General features: G+C 44.7%; 1 protein-coding gene across 2 annotated transcripts; it reads right to left on the bottom strand.

The window, feature by feature from the left end:
* Nucleotides 1-2,113: 2,113 nt before the first annotated feature.
* KRT222 (keratin 222) lies at nt 2,114-8,803 on the bottom strand. 2 transcript variants are annotated; one of them, XM_032710997.1, is made up of 6 exons: nt 8,662-8,803; nt 6,945-7,073; nt 5,987-6,207; nt 5,608-5,684; nt 5,325-5,430; nt 2,114-4,004 (listed from the first exon to the last, which is right to left on the bottom strand). In XM_032710997.1, the coding sequence occupies exons 1-6, from the start codon at nt 8,755-8,757 to the stop codon at nt 3,791-3,793; spliced, it is 843 nt and encodes a 280-aa protein (XP_032566888.1). In that variant the 5' UTR covers nt 8,758-8,803; the 3' UTR covers nt 2,114-3,790. The 2 variants fall into 2 exon arrangements, with proteins under 2 accessions (XP_032566888.1, XP_032566889.1); XM_032710998.1 differs by having other exon boundaries at nt 8,580-8,668.
* Nucleotides 8,804-10,418: the final 1,615 nt, after the last annotated feature.

The following is a 10,418-nucleotide window of genomic DNA, read 5'->3' as shown; positions in this document are numbered from 1 at the left end:
CCCCCCCCCCTGAGGCGCCCCGGGCTGCCCTGAGGCGGCGGGGAAACGCTGCGGGGCCTCGGGTCCGAGCCCGGATAAATCCCCGAAAAGGCAGCGGTGGAGGCGGGTGAACCCTCCGTGTGCTCAGTGCGGTGCCGAAACGGCGGCGGTTGAGCGGAGCAGGACGAGCCCTGAGGGCAGCGGGAAGGTGCCGGTGTGTCCGTGACAGGGCGAGCGGGAGAAGGCCACAGGAAGGGGATGGAGCCAGGGATGGCTGGGACAGGCAGCGATCTGGACCCCGGGTTATAAATACATAATATATGGTGATCGTGAACTAAATCAGCCTGACCAACTCCAAACACTCTGCTGTTGAATCACACGAGTCATAAAATACCCAGTGGTCTGGGAGCAGTGGAATTGTCCACACAGTTCCTTGCAGAAATCAGCCAAGGTACCACACACAGAGGTAAAAACTAGAAGTAACAAACACGGTGAACGATGTGGCTCTGAGGGGGTGAGGAGGATTCAGACCTCAGCGTTCAGCACAGGAGCCTTTTACACTGGGAATTGTCCAAGGGACTGAATGAAATATGACAACTTCGGCGGTGGAAATTGAAAGGCTGATGTTGAAAGTTTTACTTTGGAATTGAAGGTGTGACGTTGAAATTTAAAGTTTGTTATTGAAATGCTGTCACGTGGCCAGTAAGGTACATTTCCAGACACTCATGAAGGAGGATTATGAATGAAGGTGGATTTGAAGGAAAGCCAAGGGGCTGGTACCTGCCTAACCCCAAAGGATGGTAGAAAGTGAAAAGAATTAAAACTAATTCAACATAATACCATGTTGCTTCAAGTAGGGGCCATTTTCTCTGGATGCCTACAGTTGGCATTAGGCCAGTTTGCTTTCATTCTTAAATAAACTTATTTTTATGAACAAATAGAGACAAGAGCTCTGCCCTCCTCTGCTCAGACCATGCTGTCTATGCCCACAGTGGACATTTGTTGACATGCAGCAGAATAACCTGTGACTTCAATTTGATATTGAAAGAAAGTCAGAATTGAAAAGATTCCTCAACCAGCCACATACCCTCAGCAAGCCCCTCTAGTCCACCAGCTTCACTGAGGCAGACTGTTTGTAAAGAAAAGGTGAGAAAATACTTGTTAAGAGGCGAAAAATAACCTGGTTTTCCCTCTGGTTTCATGAATTCATCTCTAGTTTATTAAAAATAGTTTTGTTGATAGTGTAAACTGCATTTAATGTTGTTATAAATTTCCACAGCTTACTGAAATATTTATTATGGTGTTCATTTACTGACACTCACATTCCATGCCAATAGTTCTGAATAATTATATGTTTTCAAAGCCACCAGTGTGTTCCTCAGTTTGTTTTATTCCTCTTTTTTCTTTTTTTTTCTTTTTTTGAGGCTCTTTGCCTCAATTCCATGTTGTGATAGTAAAGGGTTTGCCTGTGTACACTTTTTAATATCCTGTACAGTGTGTGAGTAGTTTTACTGATTTAATGGAACTGTTTATACTGCACCATGCTCACTGGGGGGGATATAAAACTTATTCTTACCCGACTGTTTTAATTACCAGCAGTTTCATAAGCTCTGGAATGAGGACAGACATTCACTGGGAAGTAGGTTGAGACAATGAAACCCGTTTTTAACATCAGCTCTTTGCAGGTGCTCATTGGCAGAAGCTCAGCTGGTCTGTATTTAATTAGCAGCAGAGAAATGAAGAATTCTGCGCCGTAGTATCAAGCTTCAGTTTTATATTTTTTTTAATTCAGCTTTAAAATGACCTAAAATGGGGCTGAGATTGTATTACAGTTTTGATGCCCACGTGGAGTTCACACTGCCACTCATGGAAGTTCAAGTAGTTTATGAAAAAAGAGTGAGTTGTTTTCATACAAAGAGATGGGATTTGTAAATAATGCAACAGATAGATATGTACTGAAAGGGGAGAAAACACAGAAAACATCCACATGTTATGGTAAAGACTCTGAGGGAATTTGTGTGTTTCTAATTGCAGAGGAGATTTTCCTATCTACAGCTTTTCTTCTGCATTTCTCTTTCACTCCTTTCCTTTTAATATTTACACATTGGCACGCACAAAATATGCACGGGCAAACTCCATTTTAATACTTTTTTATTGTAGTACTGTAATTTACTTTGGTAAGTCGGTATCCCTGTTTAAAGTGCCTTAAAGCAATTAAAACTTAGTTTAAATTCAAGTATTGTAAAATGTACAGAGTCTAAGCACAAAAAAAAAAAAAAGCTGCATAGTGGAAATACTGGAGCAGGTTGATACATTCAGGATGCCAAGTACTCAAGAGGTAACAACACCAGCTCAGGGTTTGGGTTAAGGATAATTAGCCAGCTCGATACAGTACAGACAGGACGGGGCAATATCGATGCATTGTTACCATGAACAAATGATAGAAGCATAAATTAACCCTGGAGGAATCTGTAGTCCCAGTTTTGCACACATGCCGTAGGTGATAAGGCAGATGCTGACACTGAACTCAATCCTCCACGTGCTGCTGTGATCCAGCAAATCCGGCGCGTGGGGTTGGCGGACTCTGAGCCCCTGCAGTCCCGGCGTTCGGGGGGGGCCGAGATCAGATCCTCGTCAGAACCGTCACAGACAGTCGCTCCTGTCTCGGTACAGGCTGGGTTGGGTCTCTGATTGTCCCGCAGCGTTCCCCAGGAGGGCGGCTGGTCCTCCGTGTGCAGGGTCGCCTGCTGGGCTCTGTGTTTGCTCACGGCTACTCCCAGCAGGACTGGGGGGTTCCTAAGGGGTCTGGTTGAATTGGATTGGAATTTGTAGCCCTTTTTTTTTTTTTCCCAGTTAATTTGAAGGAATAACAGTTGTACCCTGGTAACTTGTCACATGTCCTAGGTCGGGAGAGTCCCTTAATGTTTGTCAGAAGAGGAATTTGTTGAAGGTATTTTAACGCACGCTGTTACAATAAACAAAATTAACAGAATGCCAGCATTAAAATGGTTGGTTGACTCCTCACATTTGAACAATTAGAGGGTAATTTCACCTGGCCTGGCTGAGAGAGTTGTAGTACAGCTGTGTGCAGACACAAATGATTGATTTTTCAGGGGAAATCACTGCTTCAAAACCAGGGGAGTGATACAGGGGTAAAATGTTGCTGGATTGTAACAACACTTTTAAAAATGGGTTTAGAAGGATGCAAGGGAAAGATATTTTTGCTCAGCTGTTGCCTAAAAAAATGAATTTAAAAATACCAGCCACTTTTAAAAGAAAATTGTTAATAGTTCATGTATTTTAAGAGCATCTTTGTATGTAAGTTTTGCTGTTAGAAAGTATTATTTTAAAATATATTTCTAGAGTTATGACAGATGTGATATAAATTATTGCAAGGATTCCCCAGTCGTTATATGTATGCCCCAGTCATTATATATATGCAATACTGAATATGTAAGAGAGTGAAATATGCATTTCTCATTTCCAGAAAGAGAAGACAAGTTCTCCTTTACAAAGGCAGATATGTCAAACTATAAAGTTAATTTTTGTCCTATTTGGTGAAATCCTACAAAACAACAACAATGAGAAAATGAAAGGGCTGCACCCAGAGTATAAAACCAGCAGAAGTTGGGTTTCCTGGAATCTGAACTCCCTTGCTCTTCTCCCTAATTTTCAGAGGACTCGTGTGGTTTTATGGTGTTAATCCAAGTGCCTGGGAGGGTGTGGTTGTAGCAGACAGCGGCTGTGGGAGTCCATCCACAGTTTATTTCCAGAGCCCGTTGGAGGTGCTCTCCGGGGGAATGGGCTGAGGTTAAGGTTTGATGGAGGGGATGCTGCAGGATCTCCTCATCACCAGCCTGACTTCAATGTCGGGGAGAGTTTTCTTTTTCGTGTGCAGACACCCCTCGTCCGTGGCTGCCAGGTGGAGGTCGAAACGCAGGGAGACCGACTTTTTCCTTAGGCGAGGGTTGTCCTTAAAGAAAGAACCTTCCCACTCCTTAATGACTTCATCCACTTTTTCTGTCCTGAAACAACAAAGCAGGTGTATTTATGATTTTTCAGGCAGTACAAGTTATCTGTTTTCAGGACTGCTTTTAAAACAGGGAGAAATTGCATAATAAAGTGTCAAATTATTTAAGATAGTACTGAGACACTTGAAGCTTTCTTTTTTTCACAAGTTCATTCTCCAGAACAGCTAAATAAAGGGTGAGGGTTCATTATATTCTTGGTTTTGTACTTTTAGGTAGACATGGCTACAAAACCACTGCTCCAAACGCATCGGGCAATTTGTTTCCGAGGAAAAAACTTGGAATCCAGGCTCAAAAACTTTGCAAGAAGTCTCAGTACTGTAGTGGGCAGGCCAGAATTCCTGCATCTGAAAGCCTTCAGCATAGGGAGGAGAAAACCTAGTTCAGATCCAAACCTCAGAATGTAGAGCTACGTTACATTAAAGAGGAAAAAAAAGGGCAGGAGAAAAATAGGGGGAAAGCCAGCTGATTGAGGAATATTTAGGGGCCCAAATCCTGCTGATTTAATTCTCTGTGTGTCAGGATCCAGATCAATTGGGCTCTGAGGCCTCACCCTGATGAGTTAAATGGCCCCATGCAGATCTGAGTGAGTATGAGTGACCAACAAAGCTCATGTATGAGAATACATGTCAGGTGTGGGGTGTGTACATTGGACCTGGTGATGGTATTAATTTTTAATCCAAATTCCTACACTTTTTCAGCCTCCAGTTCCAGTTCAGTGCTAGGGATGTGGTCCACTACAGTGTGTTTGAAGGCAGCCTTAAATTAGTCCACAAAAAAGCTTAAAGAGCAGCAGAAAAAAAAATAAAATGAGACAATCCAGTACTATTAAAGTAATTTCAGGTGAATAACACATCCTAACAGACTTTCACTTGGGAGCCAGGTTCTCCCTCCCTTGTTTGGGGAAACGTAGGAGTTTCCAAGGAGCAAGTTGGAGCAGCTGAGCCTGAATTCATGTGCATAAATAGGCCCCAGAGGGACTTCCCAAACGTGGTCTGGGCTCTTTGCTTTCAGCCTTAGCGAGATGAATTATTCATAGTTTCATTCTTAACAGAAATAGAAATTACAAATCAGAAGCACCATCCTGCTATTATTTGCTTATGAAGCCAACCCTAATAAAAAGGACTTTCAAATGTAATGTATTGTTAAGCCCTGCCATTCAGTGCCCCTTCAGGAGCTGCCACTGCTGTTCTGGAGCTCCTGGGCTCTGTGGGCGTGGGAAAACAGGTACCAAATAACGGAAACTCAGAGCTGCTGGCACACAACCCCCACCATTTACTTCCAGTTGTTATTCTCTGAAACTCCTGTTTATCTTACTGTACAGTGCCATGAGCTTCAGCACTTTCCTTCATGATGTTTCCATCTAGGATTGCTTGTTTTGTCATCAGTTCCACCTTCTCTGGTTCGTGCTTCTTTACACCATCTGCAAGAGAAAAATCAGGTACACTGAGCCTGAGGAAGGGCACAGGCAGGACAAGGACCTGGAGGTGTTTTTCCTCCTGCTGCATTGGAAAAGGTGCTTTTGTAATATCCAGGAATTTGTAGTTGTGAACCTCCTTTAGGGTCGAAATCCCCCAAGGGGAAGGTGTCTGAAACTCACCTGGAGGCAGCATAAAGGTGATCTTGCTCGTGCTGGGCTTTTTGTCATCCTTCTGGGCAGGTATCGAGCAACGGAACCTGCAAACATAGAAATGATTTCAGGCTTCCAGTAACACTGAACTGCTTTAATCCCAAACTGGTCCTGTGAAGAGCTGTGACACACTGGGTGCAGTGAGCGTGCTGCTCCCTGCTCAGCTGTGACACGCTGAGCACCACTGACTGTGCAATCAGTGAAGCTTTCTTACACTGATACCATTTCTAGGGATTTTATACTTTAATTTTTTAACGATTCTTTCATGCATTTACAGTTCTGAGCATTTAAATGCGGCGCTCAGAAGTGGAAGGTGTATTTTAGAGCTTTTTCTCTAAGCAGTGAGTACCTGCTCTCTTCTTGCTCCAGCAGACTGCGATACGTCGCTATCTCCTCCTCCAGCTTCATCCTCGTGTTCAGGAGAATTTCGTGCTCTCGAAGCTGTTTCTCAATTCCCCTTCTCACTTCCAGCAGCTCTTTCTCCAAACACTCAATCTCACCTTCCAAATTCTGTAGCTGCATGTGGTACTGCTGCTCTGTGGCCCGCAACGAACGTTCCAAACCCTTTTCCTGTGAAATTTAACTCGTATTTTAAGATTTGGAAAAGTGTGTGCATAAAGATGTTATACGTGGTCTCATTAACGAACTGTGTATTATTACATCAGTTCTTTTAAGATTCATTAAAAACAGGAGTAAAACTTTCAAGGTAATACTTTGGCTGAGAAATTTTCGAGTAAAATCTGTGATAATTTAAACCAGGATGAAACTGTAGCCCCCTCTTGCACAGCAATCCACTGCCTTGAGTTTACAGATCTCTGATTTTACTTGTACAGTTAAATGATGTCCAGCTCAGTGCTGTATGAACACTGTCTGTGTGTTCCTGGAGCTTTTCTGTCGTGCCAGAATCAAACTGCTGACTATATTTTATGACATATTTTATCACGAATGAATTGATAACTTTGGTCCACACGTTCAGTGGAAGTTATAAACCTGCTGTGGATTGGTTAGGCAGAGTGACCAGGAGCTTGGTGAGGGAGCATCATGCAAATATATGTTTGGCAGGTGTGAAAACAGGACAACACACGTGTGTTGAGTGGCAGATCCTGCACCAGAACACGAGCTGGGTTAGTGTCAGTGGGTGAGGGCTCTGTGAGAAGCTGGAGCTCCCCAAAGCTGGCTGCTCCTGCGTGCTGGATTTCTGCTGTGTGGTGGCCGTGACTGTCACAGAAACTGACTGGGGGGTAATTTACACCAAGGATGACATTTCTTTTTTCCAGGAGAGTTCAAGTCTCGTTTCTGGCTCTTACCACGGCGTGGAGAGACTCGATTTCGACCTGCATGTGGTGCCACTGCCGTCTGGCCTCACACAGCTCTGCCCTGGCTGCCTTTAGTGCTTCTGCATCTTTGTCCATTCTTTTACTTGCACCTTCTTCTGCCTACAGGGGACATACAAAAGATAACAGTATTAAAAATATTCAAATAACGAAAATAGGTAGACATAAAAATACCTAGTTGGAATTTTTGTTAGAGTTGTATAAATGTGCGAAAGCTTGAAGTGAAGAGTTAGTATTTTCTGTGCTGTGTAGAGGAGAAGCCCTTATCCTGCTGTGTTTGATGGGAAGAGGTTGCCCACGTGTCTGTCCCTGGCATCTTTGTCCTAGAGGAATTCCCATACAAATTACCCAATGGTGCTGAGACCTTACTCACCTCTGGAGCTTAGAGGAAGTGCAGGCAGTTCAAGTTTCCAGGTTTGAATAGGGTGCTTTAGGTTTAATGTATTTTTTTTTTTCCCTTTTATTGTATCAAAAGGAGGGTATTAAGCACGTGTGGGGTCATTTTAGATTTGGGCTCATCTTTGATTTGATAGTATGTTCCTGATGTAACTTCCAGAATGATTGTTTGACTTATGGAAGGTATTTTTCACTTTTGACCCTGAGTTTCCCTGCAAGTGGTGAAGATGCCATAAGCCCTTGAACAGCACTTACTCTTGCATATTTTACTGCTTTGTGCAGGTTCTTACGATGACATCAATTCTAAGAAAAGAAACTCTCTAATTCAGGTCCTATGAACCAAGGAAAATATGTTCTTTTTTCCCCCGTCCATACTGACATATTGCAATTTTACCAGGCCATTGTTTTGGTGAAAAATCTGTTTGGCTCATCCACAAGTGAACCCCCAACACTCTTTGCTTCCCCGTTCTCGCCTGGGTACTGCAGAATTTGTGTGAGAGGATCAAACCAGTGAGCACTGGCTGCTTGGTGCCAACACCAAGATAAACTTGCCTTCCCTGCCGGGGGTGCAGCTGCCGTGTGTCCGGCGCTGCTGGATCAGCCAGGCTGCAGCAGATCTGGCCTGTCCTTAACACAAACCTCCAGGATTCCTGCAACACCTGACTACAAGGGGACACAGTACCTGATTCCCCTGAATTTCTTCGCCTTTGATGGCCCAGCGCTGTTTTGCCATTTGATTTCTGTTGGGTTTAGGGCTGTTTGTGTCTGAATCCCCAACAGCAGCACTGTGTGTTGGTAACATTCAGTTGGGCTGTATGAGAGAACAACATATTTGCCGAGGAGCAGAACATAGTTTTACTGTGAGCAACATAAAATAGTTCCTGCAAAGATGCAGTTTTCTTTACTAGAGGTGCTAAAGATGGCAAAGCTTGCTGTATATAAATGGATTCTCTTCAGGATTCTCTTTTCCTCTGGGATAACTACATGGAGCTAGAGGTTACCGTGTTAAAGCCTATGTCATCATCCCTTAAATCCCAGCAATAGCCCTGCTGCAGGGACAGAAACGCATCCCGACGGATTACACAGCATTCGTTCCGTGTGAATCCATACCCGAAACAAAATCTACTTCCGAATCTTCTAGTTCACATCTTACTGCGGTAAAATCCAAATCCCTTCCCCGAAAATCTGCTGCATCGAAAGGAATTACTGTACCTCACAGAGGCTGCGGGAGGAACTGTACGGCCAGGGAATGGCTCCGTACTCTGCAAGGTGTGTGGCTGTGAGGAGGCATTACCTGCGTCCTTGCTGAGCTGACGGTCTTTATCTGATTTCGGGTGATGTGCGATTCATACTTTGCCCTGATCTCTCGGCGGAGCCGGGCCGGCTCCATCCTCCTCCTCCTCCTCCTCCTCCCATCCTCCCCGGCTCCCGGCTGCTCTGCCGGCGGCGCGGGGATGCGGCCGCGGGGCCGTTAAAGCGGCAGCGGCCCATTTTGGGGAGGGATGAGGGGTCAGAGCCTGCCAACCCGGCCCGGCTGCAGCTTAATACAACAAAGGATGCCCCTGAAACAGCGATTCCTAAATTATGTGCCGAAATGAGTATGTCGATGTCTTTCTGTTTTAGTTACGCTGTAACCGTGGGGGTTTATAGCCTCAGAAATGGGAGGGTAAGAGGTACACAGCGAAGGACAAAATTGCAGCTGCCCGGCATGAGGTGCGCTGGCAGGGGCAGGGAAGGGCAGAGCCTCCCAGCAGCACAGCTGGATTGCTGGCAGTGCCGCTGGCAGGTGCCTCCACCACCGCTGGGACTGGCACGGAATTTCCATCCCTGAAAGTATTTGGGAATCAGCGAGGCAAAGCCTCAGCTGTGTGACCTGACCCAGTGTCGAGGACTGTCCCGTTTTGGAAAAGAGCTGAGCTCCTGGGCATCCTCACACCCAACACTGCGGTGGGTTTATGGGCAGGAGCACACAAGGAGGGAGAGGAACCAGCACTACTGGTGAACAGCACTGATGTGGTGAGGACTTTGGCTTCTCTTCTGCAGAGGGCAAAGTTCTGGTGAATGAACACTTCAGGCACCTCACTGCTGTCAGAAAACGAGTCTGGGTCGTCTGTGAAGGTGTTTCAGTACCTTCAGTGCCTGTTCTCGAGGTGTTCAGCACACACACCATGCAGACTGTGTGGGGTTCTTACCCCTTTCCAGACAGCTCCCAGGCAGGTCCAGCACAGGTTGTCTGCTGTGCTGTGCTTTCTGCAAGTGATTCTACATTTCCTGGCTCACTGGATCACTGGATGATCTTGTCTGCTAAGAACGGCTCTTGCCTGTTTCAGTTTTACCTCTTACCTATTTCAGTAGTTTTGGTATTGCACCATGTCAGATATGCAGTAAAAAATTTTAGATTTCAATAAAAAATAAATTTATCAGAGGGAATGCATTTTAGGCTCTAAATAAGAGTATACATCAGTGAATGATAAAACAGGCAGTGAACTTTTACAAGACACTTGTCTTTTTAGAAGTCAAAGTATTGTACCAATGAAAAGTCTCCTGGTGTGCAGGAGGCATCCCTGTTCTTGGCTCTGTCTGCTGGTGTGTGTGAAAGGATCCTGTGTTTGGATTTTATTTTCCTTAGCTGGCTGTCTTCCAGCTGACCTGGACTGAGATGGGAAGGTTTTGTTGTCCATTCTCTTTTCCACAAGTGTCTTAATTGTCCTCATTCTGTGTAGTTCTAAATCCAAAATAATGGCCAGTAAGGAAACCATAAGGAATCCAACAAACAAACAGAAGATTTTGTAATTAGGACAGTATAAACTAAAGCTTTATTTTTTCCTCTTTTTTTTTCCAGGTGTAAGGGGAGCACCTGGCCACGAGATCCCCGAAGGCTAAAGGTAGGCAGGTGTAATCCATCATATCTTTCCTGGGATTTATGGAATTTTGAATTCTAACTGCTTCCAGTGTTTATATTCTGTTGTTGGATTTTAGTTTATAGTTCAGGCACTGGGCAGGGACTGTTTGTGTCTGTGATGCAGATAATGTGCTGTGGTGGTTGCAGAC

This window comes from Chiroxiphia lanceolata, chromosome 26, assembly GCF_009829145.1.
Source record: "Chiroxiphia lanceolata isolate bChiLan1 chromosome 26, bChiLan1.pri, whole genome shotgun sequence".
In the NCBI taxonomy this organism is placed as follows: Eukaryota; Metazoa; Chordata; class Aves; order Passeriformes; family Pipridae; genus Chiroxiphia; species Chiroxiphia lanceolata.
This window is presented reverse-complemented; position numbering and strand designations above follow the sequence as displayed.

Bases quoted from the DNA above. Each gene is read 5' to 3' on its own strand.
- KRT222 (XM_032710997.1), bottom strand. From the start codon at position 8,757: ATGGAGCCGGCCCGGCTCCGCCGAGAGATCAGGGCAAAGTATGAATCG. The intron at 7,074-8,661 runs GTAATGCCTCCT...TGTCCCCTGTAG, and splicing joins TCAGCTCAGCAAGGACGCAG to GCAGAAGAAGGTGCAAGTAA. The intron at 5,685-5,986 runs GTACTCACTGCT...CTATGTTTGCAG, and splicing joins CTGGAGCAAGAAGAGAGCAG to GTTCCGTTGCTCGATACCTG.